The sequence below is a fragment of the Centruroides sculpturatus genome, unplaced genomic scaffold (genome assembly GCF_000671375.1).
Source record: "Centruroides sculpturatus isolate CEXI.00-Female unplaced genomic scaffold, Cexi_2.0 scaffold1572, whole genome shotgun sequence".
Taxonomy (NCBI): Eukaryota; Metazoa; Arthropoda; class Arachnida; order Scorpiones; family Buthidae; genus Centruroides; species Centruroides sculpturatus.
Window position 1 is genome coordinate 70593 of NW_019385782.1, and position 20024 is coordinate 90616.

A 20024-nucleotide genomic window follows, 5' to 3' on the forward strand; every position below is an offset into this window, starting at 1 on the left:
GTCGAACAACAATAATAATAATCTATGATAAAGCTTCCGTTTATGGGAAGTTCGTCGCGACACTTTACCCCGGAAGCGGAAAAAGAAATCTTCGCCAATTTTTTCCTCGGAATTAATATTTTAAAGCTTTATATTATCATTTCCGTGTAAAAATGCAGGTGTTCGGCCAAAAGTTGGTTAACCACGGTATAGAACGAAATACCTCGTCGCGGACGTGCATGTTCGACAATAGTTAACCGACTTTTGGACCGCCCTTTTATATTTAGAGTAGGAAATTCCAGCCCTACCATAATCCGTCTTACGGGTTCGAACCCGTAAGATGGATTACTACGAACCGTGCCCGTCGTTTCGATCCTAGTAGCCAGTTTTTCGTTCGTTACTTACCGCAATTTTTGGCTACGAACGAGCTGCCGTAGTGCCACTTCCGGTTCGTCTATAGTCGGAAGTAGGGCTATTTGCAGCATAATAAACGCGAAATTAATATGCAAATTAGTTAGCCGAATCGCCCGCAGAGGATCGAATTGGACCATTTTTTTTTTTTTTTTGTTCCGGTAGCGAGAGGAGAACGACGAGGAGGCGATCCAGGTGGTAGCTTCGTATCCCGTGGCCATGCACTCCCGTTTGACCCAAGAGCGGTTAGTAATTTACCGTTCTCTCTGGGTGGTCTTCTTAGCGCGTGCTCCGAAGACCGGCTCTTCTTCTTCCCCGACGGACGGAGCCAGAGATTTTTTTCGGCGATATCCGCCGGAGCCGATGACGTCGCGCCTTGCGAATCTTCCGAAAAATCTCCAACGATACACGAGAAATGGCCATGGATTGGAAGAACAGATTCGTTTCTACGGTCATTTGTAATTGGTCGCAGATTTAAGTGACGTAATTTGTGAAGGTAGTGTCTTTTTAAAAATTGTCGCGTGACGAACCGATTCTGCTCGTAAAGAATAAATTTAGACGTTAATATTTCATTTTTATGACAGTCTGCGAGGAAAATTACGTATTATTCTGTTTAAAATAGTTTAAACTGCGTTATAGATGGAAGTGTCACTTTAATGGGAGGTATCGAGTGTCGCCATTGGGTTATTTTCATTCCATTAGAGTGTGGGTCGATCACAAAATGTGTTCGGAGCTCTGTACAAAACTATTTGGCAGATCTCGACCCAGTTCGGTATACGTATTGCCCGAATTTACAATTTCGCTTCAAAATTCGGCCGCCAGGGCGAAATTGGCGCTTCCGTCTCTTCGGCGTTCTTATTACGTACGTTTTCTAATGAACAAAACAAAGTATAGATGAAGTGTGCGGATTCTGGCTCTATGCACTTGGTAACCAGTGTTTTGGGAGTATTACGTGGTACTCGTTTGATCGACCATTTACCGAACGAGTTCGTGACACTCCCAACAAAAACACTCTTGTTGTTACTCGCGTAACTCTAAACTAGATATCGCGTGGGATTGTCTCAGGTGTTGTGAAATGCTGACAACCGGGCCGAGAACATTGCCTAGATCAACGAGGCTCTTTGAGCATCCCCTAGCCACAGCTGGTGAAATGGCAAGGCGATCACCAGATTTTCATCATCTTTGCTTTGAGAAATGTATACGTTAAATTAAGAGGATAGCAGCACAAATTTCACCCCAGTGGCCGATTCTACTTAAAATTCGTTACCGAAAATCGAAACTGCATCTTCCGGGACAATATTCGTACCAAATTTAGTGGTACTTTGCCCAATAGTTCTTTCTACGGAAAGATCCGAACACCCCTACTCTTTAATTACCATCACTTTGTATTTCTATTATTATTATTATTACACCCCCCCGCGTTATTTGGTGCGAACACAAGACGATACTACAATGGGTTGCTATATATTGTATTATATATATGTATATACTAATAAAACGTAATAATACAAGCGCTTATTTGCGGCGGGTACGACATAATTCCTCGTGGGTGAACTCGGTAATCGGTTTGTTATGTGAACCGCACGAGGGAGGAACTTTCATTTTTTCGGCGTCGACTTCTATCAACCAGGTGCTGTTGCAATCGCAATTTAGTACAATACCTGCAGGGTCAAAAATGAAATGGCATTATCACGTTCGTAAAGGAGATCGCGTTAACGAGAATATACTCACCGTTAAAGAACACCTTTTCCAGTTGGTCCCAGATTGGTTCGAATGTCTTTTTATCCAGAGTTTTCAGTCTAGTTCCTCCCAGCATCAGGCTCTCGAGACGTGGCATGTGCGTGAAGATGTCTTCTGGTAGCACCTTCAGTGGATTACCTCTGAAAGGGGATAAATTTTAGAAGAAGAAAAGTCGCGCTTGTGTTTTTACTTCACCCGACTTACAGGAAAGACAAATGAATCAGTCTCCTTAACTTCGGAGGGAGAGATGTTCTGCTTAGCGAGTTCAGCCTATTGTTTTCTAATCTTAAGGTCTTCAGAGCCGTAAACTTGTCGAGTGCATTTCCTTCCAATTCTTTCACGTTGCACTTGATTATATTCAAGTTTTCGATCTTGTTCGGGAATTTGGCGAAATATGCGGGGCTCAAGACTTCCGGTAGATTAGTTTGCTTAAAGGTTAAAGTTTTCAGATAGGAGAAACCTTGTCCCTCTGTCCAGGTCCATCTGTTAACTTCGCAACAGTTGAAAGTCAGCGATTCTAGAATTTGTTCGAGACCCCTGAAGCTGCGGAGAATTGGTAAGTTTCCGAATCTTACGTTATTAAAAACAATGCGATGGATGTTCTGTCTTGCAAAGGGCCCGGCCAGCATTTCTAGGGGCCCGCTGTCGGAAATTTCCAGTTCGTCCACTACGTAATTCTGGAAAGAAATCAAGCTCTCGGACAGCACGTGGGTGTCGGTCACGTGTCGACAACTGACCAGAACCTGATTCTTTGACTTCGTGCAACTGCACTCTCGCGGAACGTTTTCTGGCGGGGGGCATCTGTGAATCCACCCCAAAACGGGATAGATGGCGCACAAGAACACCAACAGAATGAATAACTTCATTACCCTAGAAAAGCATTTAAATACAGTATCTACAATGTTGAGGATGGTAGTTTCTAGATCATTTATTGCGCATAACCGATAAGCGTTCGCGTATTAAAAGTAACCTAGCTCTCAATCCCGAGTGCAAATACGGGCACGCATAAATTTCAAATCGGCAAACCAGATTGCGGGATCTGTTGCTAATGGTATCGCAAGAAACGAATTATCCCACCGATTTGCTTATTTAAACTGTGTACGCACGTATCTGTACACCTGCCAGTTGTAACGGTACATACGTACTCGGCTTTAGAAACGCCCCTTACGTTATTTCGATGCATTAGATCGGGAAAGGGTCCAGAATATGAACGATTTGGGTGTCTACTCTAGGGCACGAAAGCCCACCAAAATCGTACAAGACTACCAGACGAGAGCAAAATTCTAAGTACCATACCTATGTTTTATGGAAGACGAAAGAGAATTTTCGCGGATTCGTTACCTGGAAACTACATACGACGTTAAACGATGGTGCTGACCACTTACTCGACTCGACCCTCATTTAAAGACCTGCCTCCCGGCTATTCATAAAAGGCTGCGTTTTCTAGACACCAGAAAGAAGTAACGCGGACACTTACCTCAATTCATTCGTATATTCTGCCCGTCTCCGCGTAATTGCTCATATTTATAGTCGCTCGACTGCCGCGATAAGGTATGATTGCGTTATGAAACGTGCGGAAGTCTCTTCATTGGGGGACTCCCCTCCGCTAATCGTCCGCGCCATGTTTTAGGTGTGCGGTCGGTCGTTGCTAAGAGACGACGATACGGGAAGGCCGGAGGGCTCGAAATCGACTCCGTTTATATTAAAAACAAGACCCCTTTATACCGATCTACCTACGAAACTACCGAATTTCGGTTGCGTGGGTGGCGGGTTTCCATCTGGTTTTCGGTTTTTCACGCTCGTGACATTTAAGTCGGGAAGAGTTTCTGATAGACGGATCCCTGGGGATCTCCCAAACGCCGTATCTGATTCGATTTAATCCTGGTCGAGCCGAAAGGACCCTTTTTCCGCCAACGGGCGGAAAGAGATTTATCCGTTCGGCGCAAGAGCTCCACTAAATTTTCGCATTAAGTACGTTCTAATGTTCGAAAATTAAAACGTCGACAAAGGAACGGCGCACGAAACTTTTTCCTTAATCAAAAAGCAAACACGGGGCGAAATAAATCAGTTGGATTCGTGTTCGCACTTTGTATTATACAAATATCTGCACGACCGATAAGAAGTTGAGAACGCATCCTTAAAGTATTTAGTTTGGTAATTGAATGTAGCAATTACCGGGAAGAAGAATTGTCTCCCAGCGAATTTCTGCAGGAAACAAGGAAAAAATAATCTATATAAAACTTAATGGATACAGCAAAGAAGGGAAACGAAATTAGCCCCCGTTTTTGTGAAGAATTTCGCGGTATCTGGGCAGATAGCATTTTCTACGAATTGATAAGATGCGATAATGGCGGCGCGCCATCGAGTTGTTTTTGCGTCCGGCGATTAAAATTCAAAAATAAATCAGATTACCGTACTTTTTTTTATTTCCTAATTTACTTTCCCGCTGTTATCTACGTGACGCGAGAGTGTATTGGGGCCCAGATTCACCGAATACGTACGGTACGTCTTAAGTTGTCACACGACAAAATTTGGTATTGTCAAAACTTGTAACCGAAAACGTCGTAAACGGGCGTCGTTATATTACGACATAGAGTGGGTTGTCGTAAGTGACAAATCGAGACGGCCGACGACTTTCCGGATTATATTCCAATTGGACGAAACAGCACACTCTAGAAATCGGATGGCCGATATTTTGTCGTAAATAGTAAATCGGGTTACGACCGGCTTGGTGAATTACAGATACGATACGTCGACGTCGTAATTAACGACACTTGGAGAATCCGGGCCTGGGTTTCGTTTTATTTGTACGCGGCAACGCCACGCGTGGACCATCTGCCGAAGGGGGATGCCTCCCGGAAGACTAGTCCCTTATTCGGGTGTTACGGACGCGAAGAAAACCCACGTGGCCCGTCCTGGCCAGGCGCGAACTCACGACCGAACTCCTAGTGTTCGCGGAACGGAACCACTCGGCCGCTGGGAGGACCACTACTAGTCAGACTGGCGGAAAAAGGCCAAAATATTACCCAATCATGTTCTTCCGTCTAAAAGTTTAAGTCTAATTGTTTAAAAGACAAATAATAAATCGTTTTGTGTTGTGACATTTTTTAAAACTAATTTTCCGAGTTTAAAAATCAAATTTATAATTTCAATTAAGAAATCCTTACGGTTTTGTTTCTTCTTCAAAAGAATATTCTCCAAGGATCCGAATTTTGTTTCCATGTATGAAAACAATTGATGTTCTCTTTTAGCAGCATAAACTAGGAAACTTATTTTGTAACTAATCAGACATAGCCCTACTAATTTTCTTAGATTTGTATCTACTTCAATGGTATCTTTGGAGCATTATAGTCATTCAAAACATTCGTTACATATTTTCTCCTCCCTTATATATATTTAAAGAATATTAAATGCATCCTACTGTGAGGTGTATTTATAAAACAACTTAATTTCTGCACAATACAAATCATATTTATAGTAAAATATAAGTGGCTTATGATAAATACTGTATAATTAAAATATTAGATATACAGTAGTTTAATATAATATTACAGATATTAAACTATATCTGATATGTGATATGCAATATCAATACTCAATTTATGTATACTGACTTTTTTAATTTAAATTTTAAGCAGTTTGGACTATTTTACGAATGAATACATCATCGGAATATAAAATAAAAATTTAAATACATAGATGACTGTTAATACTTCAGTTTTCTCTCTTCACTTTTGTTTCCCAAAGTTTACCACGTGCTGGACCTTTCGGAAAAACTCGTTAAAAATCGTTTCTCGCTGCGATTTGTCCGGTCGTACTCTAAGAATTATTAAATTGTAAAGTAAGTTAAACTAAACAATAACTTGCACGTTTGGAAGAATAATGGCGGCTTAACGTCATGTGATCACAAACTGCCAACAGAAAAGCGCTACTAATAACGGCCATTCTCATTATAGGCTTTCTATCCTACGATCGAAACGTGCGTCATTTATCGGCCTTAAATGCAAACGGTAGTAGAAAATGGCGCCGACCGGGATGGCTTTGTTACTGGATTAAACTTTCTAAGTTTGTCGACGATTTTATGGCAAATACAACGCACGAAAGCGAAGAAATCGGATAGGAAAAGTATTTAGAAACGGTGGGAAGTTAGGAATATCCAATACTGTCATAGGATTGCGCCGTTCCTTTTACGCGGTAAGTGCGTGTTTGACATTATTTAAATCCGGTAGTAATAATACAGCGTATAAACGAAATATATTAACGTATCACAGTATAAATAAAACTTTCTGGCCGTGCCCACCTCCATAGTTCGAATGCTATCGTCCCACGTCATGCCTCTGCCAGAAGTGGAAAATTTTCGTCCGTTTCCGAACGCGAGTACCAAGCTAAATTGTAGAAATAGTGGCGGTTTGAAAGTCATTATAACTCTTACCACGCTGGCTATATGGAAATTTGCATTAAGCACGGAACTAAACTGCTTCGGAAATGCCGGTATACGTATACCCCGCGTTTCTTTAAGCAGCGAGAGTGTAGCGAAACGTCACGAGCAGTGTTGGCCAATTAGAAACCAGTTTCAGTGTGTTCGCTGTAAAGCGATGCATAAAGAAATGTGGGGATATTTAAGACGAAAACCCCCTCCCTCTCGCGTTTGGCAAACGAAACCGGAACCAAAGTCCGAATGGACATTTCTTTTACGTCAATTATTTACGGCGAAACTTGGCAGAGTAGTGCCCGAGGGGGCTGAAAGGCTAAGAAAATGTGTGGCGAACCCAGAATTCTCCGATCAAGAAGGCGGGACGATTACGTAATATTCGTGCGCATTTTATAGTTTAATAAACGATTAGGTAGAGTTTTATTCGCACGCGGCGGTACTGACTTGTGAGATGGGTCCGATCCTTCCATGGCGTGTTTTTCTTTCGAGCTCTTTCCGGTTGCGGGTGTTTGTCAGACTATATCTTTTGAACGGGGGATCCAGTCTACTTGCAAGATGCCCAGTGGGATAGCTACGTCGAGTGCGTTCTTTTATTTATCCGTGTAACTCCGCGCGAGCGGCATCCATTTAAAAATTCTTGCGGAACGCGTTCCTATATTTCGGTCGGACGTCAAAAACGGGCGCTTGTAGTAGTAAGTTTACCATGGAAAGCAACATGGCGTCCTCCATGGCTCAGTTTCGTTTCGGGGTCTATTATGTGGTTTTATGAAAGAAAATTAACAAGTATATAGTGACACATCACCGTGTGCACTATCTTGCACGCGGTGATGTGTCTTTCTGATTTTTTTTCGAATGGTAGCCTGCGTTCTCATTTTTTTTGGATACTTTGAATGCTCTGTCGGCAAGACAATCTATTTTATAGTTAAATTTTACAATTCAGACCTTCTTTTGTCTGTAAAAACGCATATTGTAAATCATAGATCCCTCCATCACCATACTATCGATAGTACGGGCGCCTCCATCTTTGTTTCTTTCACCTTCGTTCCTAAATGCCTACAAACAGCAGCTCATTCCCGTAGTAGCGGAGATGCAGAGCGATCGCTATTAATTAACGAACAAACTTGTCGTCTCGCTAGAACTTCTCACCATAGCTGTGATGATCGTCACATTCGACTCTTCTTGCCTTCTCACAAAGTAGCGAGAACTCGCTAATCTAAGCACGTCTTTCCAGACGATTTCTTTTCTCATCGATGCTTTTTGTTTCGCATTACGTTTCAAATAGATCAATTCTCCGAATATATTTTTACTTTAGTTCGAGCTGTCTGGCCGTTACTAGCTTCCCCGCCGTAAACAACGCCACTGGCAACTCTTTCGGTTTGTATCGTCCGTTCCTATTGGCAAAAAATGCGGAAGTTGTTTAGCCCAAAACCGGCAACGTTATAAAGTCGTAACTGTTCCTGTCATCCAGCAGATTCTCATGTTCCACTTCGATTTACGATAGTGAGTCGAGTCGACCGTGACGTCATCAAATGTCGTTCCACAACTTCCCACATAGCAGGCCAACTCTGGGGCTCTAGAGTGCTAGGTGGGTAATTGTCTGGCGGAATTTTAACTTATTACGATTTACTAGCGGCGGACTAATACTAACTAACACCTAGCGATTTATAAACATTAATTATAAAGGACCGACATTGGCACGGCAGAGAGTGGGCTTACCTTTAAAGCAGATGTCCCCGGATTATCGGCAATTCTTCCGCGATATTTCCTGCCGAAATTTCAGTTTATTTTCTATTGCGAGAATTACCGGCAGCGGACTATATTACTCGCTAAGATTTTGCTATATATTTTATTATTATTATTAATTTTTATTATTTCGGCTTACTTCGGACCGTGTCGGAGTTCCTTACTTTTTTTTTTTTTTTAATTTTGTCTCTATACATAAATATATATGTATATATTCCAGCGCCCCGGAAACGGACGAGAACGATCCTCCCGGGATCGGTCGCCGCGCCACCGATCTCAGGATTATGGATGTGGGCCGGAGAATCGCCCACCTCCTCCAAAGGCGCATGGCCCACTACAAGCGCCGGTGAGTGTTTCTTTTTTATACATATATTTCTATCTATATACATACATATATATTGGCTCCAAGGGGGTGTGAAGCGCAATATAAGGCCACAACAAGATTGGCCTCTTAGCCTATCCATCTCAACCCTTCGCTCACTTTCACGTAGTGGAGCCTGTTAAGTCGAGCATCGAAGAACAAACGAGCGTAAAGGGGGTCCTGCAAGGGTAATACTCCGGTGCCACACTGGAGGAGGGCCTTCCAGGGCTGGGTGCCGCTGGAGGCGGGGCGGTATCTATAGCGATGACCATCTGCCGCTTAAGGTCTGTTTTGAGCCTGTTGGAGCTCAGGCCACTGCCAAATCCCTGCTAAGCCTGGTTCCTCAGCCCAGGTTAGGAAAATGGAAGGTTGGTGTCTGGTTGGCAGCCGACTGTAAAAACCCCAGCCAAATCCTTTTTTATGGAATGTCAAATGCCACTTTGGGATGTGATAATACTAGGGTGTACCCCATAGGCGACGCGCAGCCGCAGCACTCGGCGGCTGTGGGAAATGGACGAGGGTTGTTGTCTCACATGGGACGGGGACAACGTAAGAAGCGAGTCCCATTAAGAGTGGGAAGTTGGAATATAGGGACTATGACAGAGAGAGGAACTGAACTTGCAGATACCCTGAGAAGAAGAAGAGTCAACATAGTGTGCTTGATGGAGACAAAGTGGAAAGGGGCCAAAGCTAAAGAGATAGGCGAAAGGTATAAACTTTTCTACTGTGGTAAAGATGGAAAGAGAAATGGAGTGGGGATAGTCATAGACAACCACTTAAAGAAGAATGTAGTCATAGTCAATAGAGTAAATGATAGATTAATATTGGTGAAATTGAGTATTGGAGAACTGATAAATAATGTTATTAGTGCATATGCACCGCAAGTGGGTGTAGATGATGAAGTAAAAGAGCATTTTTGGGAAGATTTGGCTAGGATAATGACGGAGGTAACGACACATGAGGAGATATTTATTGGAGCGGACTTTAACGGGCATGTGGGAAAAAAATAATGCTGGTTATGAGAGGGTACATGGAGGCAAAGGATTTGGTGGTAGAAATTTCGAAGGAGAATGTGTCTTGCAAATGGCCACCGCCTATGAGTTAGTTGTGGTCAACACTTATTTTGATAAATGTGAAGAACATTTAATAACTTACAAGAGCGGGGATCATAAATCACAAATAGACTACCTATTAACAAGATGGACTACTCTAAAAGGGATTAAGGACTGTAAAGTGATACCAGGAGAAGACTTGACTAGTCAGCATAGATTTTTAGTAATGGAATTAAAGATTGATCTTAATAGGATTAAGTATAAAGATAAACTGATACCTAAAATTAAATGGTGGTCGTTAAAAGGGGAAAGGGCAACAGAGTTTAAAGAAAAAGTAATAAGTGTTATTAATCGGAACACGAAGTGCAATGACTCGGTAGATGAATGGTGGACACAGGTGGCCAGGGAAATACGAAGGATTGCAAAGGAACTTCTGGGAGAAACTAAGCCAGTTAGGAAAATAGAGAAGGAGGTATGGTGGTGGAATGAAGAAGTTAAGAAAGCTATAAGAGAGAAAAAAGATGCTTTTAAAAGTTGGCAGAATGAGAAAGGAGATAATAAGGTAAGGGAAGAGAAAAGAGTGGTCATGTGCAGATGAAAAAGAAGGCGAAGACAGTGGTTGCCATAGCTAAGGCGCAAGCCCAGGACGAAATGTATAGATCACTCACGGGAAAAGAGGGTAGAAAAGCCATATATAGACTTGCGAAAATGAGAGGCAGAGGGAGTAAAGATATGTCCTATATCAAGTGTATAAAGGACACAAATGGCAAAGTGTTAACTAAAAATGAAGAAATTAAGGCCCGGTGGAAAACATACTTTAAAGATCTTATGAACGTGGAGAATGACAAACAAACTAACACTGAAAATGTAGAGCCAAATATTGGCCTAGTAGGCATGGTAGAGAAAGGGAGGTAAAGCGGGCATTGAATAAAATGAAAAATGGGAAATCAGTGGGCCCGTATCAGATGCCAATTGAGGTATGGAAAGTCCTAGGAGAGGAGGGAACAGACTGGTTAAACAAAGTTTACATGTTTGTTGCTGTAATGATACATACTACGTTTTCTTACATTTTCATCAAAGAAAATTACTGTATATTACAAATAAAATCACAAAAATTTCGGAGACTAAAACGGATTAATTGCATTTGCATTAATTTCTATGGGAAAAATTGCTTCGGTTAACGAACGGAGTCGCGGAACGAATTAAGTTCGTTAACCGGGGTTCCACTGTACATATAAGTATATAATAAATAAATAAATAAATTTATGAATAATTAACTAATTAATTAAATTTCTTTATAAATATTTGCAACTTTCAAAAAGTTCAGTATCTTATCAAGATTTGGCCTCTGGCCCAAAATCTCTTTAACCTCTTTACTACTTTTCCATTAAAAAAATTTATTTTCATAAGTCCATCCCTTATTATTATTGAAAAATATTCTTTATTTGAATTGAAAAAAGTAGTTTTTTGATTTTTTTCAATTTGGCAAAATTGGTTCCTAAATGGCACCTTTCCCTCTAGATAGCCAACTTTACAGGTCCTGCAATGGTGGCTTCTCTGCATGAGTCGCTGTCGTTCTGGAAAGCTGCCATTCGTCGATTAGCTTTAAAAATAATTTAAAAACGAAAACACGACAAAACAAAAAATGAAAATAAATTTATTGACAAAGACATATTTTAAACTATTACAATAATAAGAATGAAAAACAATAATAAAATACAATATTATTTATACATTTGCTGTGATTATATACCAAATATAAAAAATAATGCGTTATAAAGTTATACATTTGCACATAAATATAATATATATATATATATATATGTTAGCTGCAAAGTATGAAAAACCACCATTCTATAGAATACCTAGGCATTGTATGTAATGCCCAGCATTTTTAGGCGAATGTATGAAATATGAGAATTATTACATACTTTCCATAGGCATTGTATATAATACCTAGGTATTCTATAGAATGACAAATGCTATTTAAACAAAGTATGAAAAAAGGTCCTGATAAGGCTATTATATAAATGATGTGCATTCCTCAAAAATACAAATATTGTTCTGAAAAAATAATGAGTGCGCCATTATAAAAAATTTATTCAAAGTACGTAAAGAAAAATGAAAGTTGTACAAAACAAAATTTATGCCTTTCTTATTAAGAGAAACAAAATTTTCATATAAAAAATAAGAAATTAAAATCAACCTACTTGTTGCAACATGGTAGGCTTGAACGACATTTTGAATTACATTTTTCATGCAAACACATTTCATATTTTGGCACTTTGTTTTACAATTCGTAAACAAGGTGTCACGTTCACAAGGTGTCATAGTAAGTCTTTTAGTACTTTGTTTTACACATACATTTAACAAATCCTTGGCCACTTCCACTGGACTGAGCAATTTCAACTGACTGGAGAGGAATTTCATGGTCACTCATTATAACTGCCAATATATTGTACAAATCACCTGAACCTTGCCGACATCAGGAATAGGAACTCACACAGTAGTTCCCAAAGTAATAGTGGGAAATTCTTTTTCCAAATTCATTTCATTTTTTTGGCTTGTATTTTCAGATTGATTTTAGAATTTGTTTTACCTTCAATAGCATTTTCAGTTTTGAAACAAAGGGTGCACAAAATATCTATTTCATCATCTTTACTAGCATGGCCACAGAAGGTATGAATTTTTTGACGACATTTTTTGCATGCAAGTGCATCACTCATTTCCTTTAAACACAAACAACAGGTATCAGAAACGGAAATCTCTTCGGTAAGCATATCTTCAACATGTTGGTTTAATCCACTAACGACTATAATCTCATCCATGTTTTTTTAAAACAGGCTCTTTTTCTTGCATAATCTGATTAGTTTCACCTTTTCCCATTGTTTTGACGCTTTATTAATTTTTCTAGCTCCTCCTCTGTATTTATGTTTTTTAAAACATCTTCTGGTAGAAAAGATGTTGTAAGCCCTACTTTAGGTTTGCAGCCAAAAAGAGCTTTGTATGGTGTTCTTTTGATCCCAGAATGATGAGCTATATTTTTCATAAATTGAACGAAATGCAGTCCTCCACTCCAGCAGTCAGATTTGTTGTCCTGCATCCAAGTACAGAGCATATTTTTGATATCTTGATTAGCTCTTTCAACACTACCCTGGCTTTGTGAATGGCAAAGCTTCCCATGGATGATCTTCAGTGCTGGCCAAAACTCCTTCAAGCTGTCACCATATTATTGGCAAATTTCCTACCATTGTCAGACTAATATAGATGATGCTCCAAGAAACCAGAATATGTCCACTAGGTTGTAGGCTACTTTTTCAGCTCTTTTTGATGTTAGAGACTTAAGAATCACATATTTTGTGAGATGATCTTGGTATATCATAATAAATTTGTATTCTCTATCTGGCTGAGACTGAAAGTCAATAAGATCTACCAACAACAGGAATTAAATTCAGAAAAAATCATAGGTTTCACAACAATACCCTTTATATACCTTTGTTTTTTCTGGCAAGGTTCACAAAGGTGGATGTACAGTTCAATATCATGATGTGTAACGTTTTCTATTAAGTCCTTCGTGTCCAATAGCCAAATGAGCTTCATGAAGTATGTGAAATAACTCTGAGTCCATGACATAATACTTTATAGTACTGACACCTTCTTTAACAGGATAAATGAATTTACTTTTGTTTTCTACAATCATCACATCATAGCGATTCAGAAACCAATAGTTCCTTCTTAGTAGTCATTTTGGCTTTTTGCACATCATTTATTAACTTCTGGTAAGTAGTTTCAGTTAAGAAAATACTGTTTTTTGCAGCATTAACTCGAATTTTGGACAATTCATCGTTGAATCATTGTTTCATGTCTATAGACCATGACACCTTCTCCAACACTAACAGCTTGCTTCTCCATTTTCATGGAGCACAGTAAAAAACTAATTTTTTGTTAAACAAATTTAAGTAAAATTGCATATTTTGAAACTCCTGAACAAACCACAAAGTGCAACTGACAAATTCTAAGCCTGAGGCGTGCATTAAAAGTCACATGCCTTGCCACGTGATATTCAAAATGAATTGGAGATGTATTTCATACTTTGCCAGTTTCTCATTTGGCATTCTATAGAATGCCTAGGAAATTTGTAAAATATGAATTGTTTCATAGATTGCAGGCTAGTTTTAGGCATTATATACAATGCCTAGTCATTCTATAGAATGCCGGATTTCAAACTTTGCCGGTAACATAAAATAAAATATAAAAAAGTGAATAAAAATAAAAATCACATAATTATGAATAAAAGTATATATTTAAATATTATTTACAGTTAAAATAAGGAAAGCTTTCAAAAATTACGAATAAAAATATATACAGGTATACCTCGCCTTACGTCGGTAATTGGTTCCAGGAGAACGACTTAAAACGACGTAAGTCGAATTTACTTGTCTCCGAATCTACTTGCCACTAGGCTAAACCATAAATTACCAATTCCCATTCTGTATTTTATTTATTAATGCAGTTTTAATAATATGTGGTTAATAAGGATCTATTTTAAGCTTACAAACAAATAAATTTTAGTTTTTAATATAGTACAGAAAAAAGTAATTTAAATTTACGAATGCGTGTACTGTAAATACAGTATACTGTATACTTGTAAATGTATATATTATAATATGATTTTATGTCTTTTAAACATTTTTTTAGTGATATTACGACTTCAAATATTAGTGGCGGACGGTCGTAAAGTCGAATAAAATAACTTAAACTTGATTTTTATTTTTCCATATACGTTTTTGACAAACGACGTATAATCGGGAACGACGTAACTCAAAACGACGTAAGTCGAGGTATACCTGTATTTAAATATTATTTACAGTTAAAATAAGGAAAGCTTTCAAAAATTATGAATAAAAATACAGTAGAGCGTCGATTATCCGAAAGCCAGTCATCCGAAAGAATTCCAGTCGGCAAATTTAAATTTTTGCCAGTGCTGTGGCGCTGCAATCTTTGGCTATGTCTTGGGCTACTCAAATATTTTACGTTTTTGATACTAAGTTAACTTCTGAAGTATAATTTTTTATTGTTCTGCATCAGCAGCACCCTTATAAGAAGCTGACCTCACCTTCTCTGGTGTGGCTGGACTCGTGGCAACTTTGTAGTGTAACTTTGTCCCTTTCCTTGGATTTTTTGGGGTTCCAGGCATCTATAACATAGGTGCTTACGGCCTACTTAGTGTGTTCACCTAGGCTGTGTAATTTTCTCGGCAACACTGCAACAAACTGATTTTTCTCTGCTGGTAAGTAAGTTTTTCTTGTCCTGGAGCCACCAGCTTCTATCTTTTCACTCTGCGCCTGTAAATCTTTTTGATTTTGAGTGCAGAGTACCTCTGGCACTGGGCCACACTTTATCCACTACACCACACTCTTACTGGTTGGCTCTTTACACACTCCACAATGCATAGCGACTTAGATGAAACTTTTGATCCTCGTACGTTGGCCTACAATGTTCTTGACGAACTGAAAGAGTACATCACTGATAACAGAAATGCTAAACTCAGTGGAAGAGGGCACGCAGACTTTGTCATTGGTTGTGCCCAACGCATAATCGATATCTTCTTAGCAAACTATGGAAGTAACAGAATAAGCGAGAAGCTTGATGGGATTACTGACAAACTAGATCAACTCATTGAAAACAACCCTAGTGGAGACCTTGCTAAAACTCAACATAAATTAATTGAGAAGCTGGATACGATTACTTCGAAAAGTCTCACCAGCACCCAGCAACATATGACTTATAGTATGGCCTTAAAATCGGGCAAAGTCATCGACTACCCCCGTAACATTAAAAAAACTGCTACCTCACAGAACATCCTACTGGTCTATGATAAAGGAGATGCACAGATTAGCGATAGCATTAAAAAGACTATACAAACTACTATTAGACCTTCCAATCTCAAAATTGGCATTGAGAGAATTAGACGTATAGGAGGAGGTGGCATTGCTATAGAGGTGGACAAAACTGACAGTATTCCAATCCTTGAGGCCAAGATAAAAGAAACTCTACCTGAGCTCGATACACGACAACCAAAAAAGCGGAAACCTCACGTTAGTATCATCTCTGTTTCACAGGAATGCAATGCTGAGGACATACCACAAAAAATTTATGACCAAAACTCTGTCATTCAAGAAATCTACGAGCGTAGTCAATTTGAAGAAGAATTTAGAGTGAAGTTTAATACTGGCAAAAAGGACAGCGTTTTCAGGAATTGGATAGTAGAGGTCACACCCAGACTCAGAAAATTACTAATAACTGCCAAAAAAGTTAATATAGAATGGTCCAGATGCCGCGTAGCCGACTTCTGCCCCATCCTACAATGCTACAAGTGTTGTAAGTTTGGACACTCCACCAAAACCTGTCCAGAGGCCAAGAGCACCTGCAGTCAGTGTGCAGGGAAACACACCTTCAGAGAATGCCCGCATCGTGACAAGCAGCCCACCTGCTGTAACTGCACTAGGGATAAACAAGCTGAAACTAAACACAATGCACGCAGTAGTACTTGTCCCATTTATATAAAACTGAAAATTAATCTCATATCACGAACTGATTATGGAGTCAATTAATAATAATACAAGCATCCGTTTCCTGCAGATTAATCTTGGCAGAGGTATAGCAGCCACCTCACTACTTGCTGCAAAGTGCCACGAGTATGACTTTATCATTGTCCAAGAGCCTTACTGTCTCCATAACATCCCTAAATGCCTCCCTACCTTTTGTTCAATCCTTAAAGGTACTAGCTCCTACCCTTGGGCAATCAGCATTGTCACCAACCCAAATCTTTCTGTGCTACATCTCAAGAACCTCTCCAGCCAACATATTGTCTGCACTGAAATATACCATAACAATGTCAGCTATACAGTCATCAACATCTACTGTCCCCAGGAGGCCAATGTTCATAATATGCTGAAGCATATACAGGACATTATTGAGACACGAAACAACAAAGACATCATCATTGCCGGCGACGTCAATGCACACTCACCAACATGGGGAGGTGACCACCAAGACAATCGAGGTGAGGCATTCGAAGAAGTCTTCTCACAGAACGGACTGCTCATTCTGAATAACCCGCTGCCCCCACCAACTTATGTGTCTAGCCGTGGAGAGACATGGATCGACATTTCTGCCTGTAGCCCTAGCTGCCTAAACATCATCAACAACTGGAAAGTACATGAGGAGAACAGTCTTAGTGACCACGTCTACATCTCTTTTACATTGAACACCACTCAGCACACCTCCGACAACAGCATTACCACTCAGGCAAGGTACAACCTTGCCCTTGCAGACTGGGAAGGTATGCAGAATTACCTGAGAGACAACCTCTTAGATTACTCTTCCAGCAGTAAAGATGAAGCAGAACAAATCTTGGAAATTAATATCAGCAAAATCAGGCAAGCCTGTGAGAACTACATCCCTAAGACTGTCCCAAAACACAAATCTGTAGCCTGGTGGAATGACAACCTCACTAATCTCAGAAAATCTAACAATAAATTGAGGAAAACATATCAAAACTGCAAGACTGAACCAGAACGCACCAACCTAAAGCAGCACTTCCTTGACCACCAGAAACTCTACAAATCTGAAATCAAGAAGGCCAAGATTTACTCCTGGAGACAATTCTGCACATCTGCATCTTCTGATCCTTGGGGCTACCTGACCAAGCTTTGCACTAATAAGCTGAAGAAAACATGCATCCTCACTACTGACAACAATGATCCTAACACCAACAACTTCCTTGATGCTCTCAATAAACAAATGGACTCTTTCTGTATTGTCGACAACCCTGACTCTGACACACACTGGCAGAGGAACATTTGTGAGGAGATGAACAATCCTATATGTACCAATAACACCCCGGCCTTCCAACATCATGAAATCGATAATGCCATAGCCAGTCTCAACGACAAGAAATCACCAGGTATTGATGGTATCAATGCAAAAATTGCCAAAGCAATATGGAGAATGATACCAGATCATATTATAAATATGTACAACTGTTGCCTACACTATGGCATATTCCCTGCTGGATGGAAAACAGTTAAAATTGTCCCAGTCCCAAAACCGGGATGCCCACATAACTCAAGGCCTATCTCGCTTCTTCCTGTCTTTGGTAAAGTACTGGAACGCCTGATTACAGACCGTTTAACTGGCATGTAGAAAACAATCATACTCTTAATGACACGCAGTTTGGTTTCAGACATCAGCGCTCCTCCACTGATGCCATCCATCATGCAGTCCAAAATATCAAAGGTTTACTCAATTGTCACAAATATGTCTTAGCCATCAGCCTGGACATCAGCAAAGCTTTTGACAGTGCCTGGTGGCCACTTATTCTCTATCAGCTAAAAATGACCAATTGCCCAGCCAATATTTATAATGTTCTCAAAGACTACCTCAACAATCGCAGTGCATACCTTCAACACGGAACCACCGCCATACGCAGAAATATTCTCTGCGGCTGCCCTCAGGGATCAGTATGCAGCCCTTTGTTGTGGAACCTTACTTTCAACATTTTCTTGTCCCAGAACTTTGGCCAGGACAGTACCACCGCTTATGCTGACGATGTTCTTATACTCATTGGTGGCAGGTCTCGAGCAGATTTGGAAACAAAAGGAACTGAAACCCTAGCCATGATTCATGAATGGGGTCAAAAGCATAAACTCCACTTTAACCCTGATAAAACCAGGGCAATGGTGATGAACAAACCAGGCAACCCCAACCTTTATCGTCGCGTGCCCACCATTAAAATGGACAACAAGAGTATTAAGGTTGTGAAATCCATAAGGTACCTGGGCGTGCTACTGGACCATAGCCTGAGCTGGGACGAACACATCAAAGACATCTCTAAACGTACTGGTCAAATCTTCAATGCTTTTGCAAAGATTGCAAAGAGCAAATGGGGGTTAAAATCCGATGCTCTCAGCCTTATCTATAATCAGATATATGTACCCATTGTCACTTATGCTTGTGGTAGCTGGGGGTGGGCTGCACATAAAGTCCACCTCAAAAGAAAACTTATCTCTTCCCAGCGCAGGGCCCTTCTACTTATCTCAAAGGCCTACAGGACGACACCAAACGTCAGCCTACAAGTCATTACTCGCAAGCCGCCTATTGTGGATATCATCAATCTCTACTACAACTTCTGGAGCCTTAAATGGGGTCATGATATCAGCACATTCAGCTGCAACATCTCAGCTAATCAGCTTGAAAGAAACAATCCTGTTGACACCATTCCTCCATATGTCCACAACTATCTAAACACCAACCCTCCGCAGTACAGCGATGTCCAAATATTTACAGATGGCTCAAAACTTGACGGCAAGGTTGGCTGTGCCTTCGTGGCTTACAAGGATGACCATGAAATTCACAGTGAACAGTACAGGTTATCTGACCACTGTACTGCATTTCAGGCAGAGCTAACTGCTATTGGCAAGGCCACCAACTGGGTTTCGGCACACTACAAGCATGCAACTATAGTCATACTCACAGACTGTCTTTCTGCTCTTTCTATCATTAACAGCAAGAAACAACACCCCATCGCAACTAACATCAGAAAGCACCTCAGCAACTCAACAAACCACCTCTACATTAATTGGACTCGTGGTCATCAGGGTACTGCCGGAAATGAGCGGGCCAACCAACTGGCAAAGGCAGCAGCCAACAATGACTCCTTGGACATAGCCTATGACAAAATTAGTCACTCTGCTATTAAAAACTTGCTTTTCGAAGATCTTCTTTACTCTTGGCAGTGTAACTGGAATGACAACCACAATAACACTACTTTTAGTTACATTCCGGACATTAAGGATTACTTCAAATTCAACTGGATACAGCTCAATACCCACTTATGTCAGTTCCTAACAAATCATGGAAAGTTCTCCAGTTATCTCCACAGGTTTGCCATCAAGGACACCCCACTGTGCGCCATTTGTAATGAAGTTGATGACGCTGACCATCACATTTTCAGCTGTGTGTTGCTGAAACTGAACGTTCGAACATCAAGTAATAGCCTCCAAAAATAACATCCCCTGGCCATGCCACCACAAGGAGTTTCTTCAGAACAAAGAACTGTATACAGCCTTTGATGCACTTGTGAAAAAACATGGTGTTATCTCTACTACCACCTCCAACCAGTAACCCTTCTCTGTACTTACTACCTGTAATATTTTGTATCACTTGCAGCCATTAGCTGCCCATGTCCTGTATATATGTACATACTTTTGTTTATATTTTTTCCCCTGTCATTACATAATAT

General features: G+C 40.2%; 1 protein-coding gene across 2 annotated transcripts; it reads right to left on the bottom strand.

Moving 5' to 3' along the window:
- Positions 1-1838: 1838 nt before the first annotated feature.
- On the bottom strand, positions 1839-4466 carry LOC111642094. Of its 2 annotated transcripts, none has more exons than XM_023388366.1 (4): positions 4306-4466; positions 2335-3000; positions 2122-2270; positions 1839-2051 (listed from the first exon to the last, which is right to left on the bottom strand). In XM_023388366.1, exons 1-4 carry the CDS (start codon positions 4449-4451, stop codon positions 1906-1908), a joined length of 1107 nt encoding a protein of 368 aa, XP_023244134.1. In that variant the 5' UTR covers positions 4452-4466; the 3' UTR covers positions 1839-1905. The 2 variants fall into 2 exon arrangements, with proteins under 2 accessions (XP_023244134.1, XP_023244135.1); XM_023388367.1 differs by lacking the exon at positions 4306-4466 and adding an exon at positions 3608-3684.
- Between the last annotated feature and the right edge of the window lie 15558 nt (positions 4467-20024).

Excerpts from the sequence above, each read along its gene's own strand:
- LOC111642094 (XM_023388366.1), bottom strand. The coding sequence starts at position 4,451 with ATGCTATCTGCCCAGATACCGCGAAATTCTTCACAAAAACGGGGGCTA. Across the intron at positions 3,001-4,305 it reads GGAGACAATTCTTCTTCCCG|GGTAATGAAGTTATTCATTC; the intron begins GTAATTGCTACA and ends ATGCTTTTCTAG. Across the intron at positions 2,052-2,121 it reads GGAAAAGGTGTTCTTTAACG|GTATTGTACTAAATTGCGAT; the intron begins GTGAGTATATTC and ends TTGACCCTGCAG.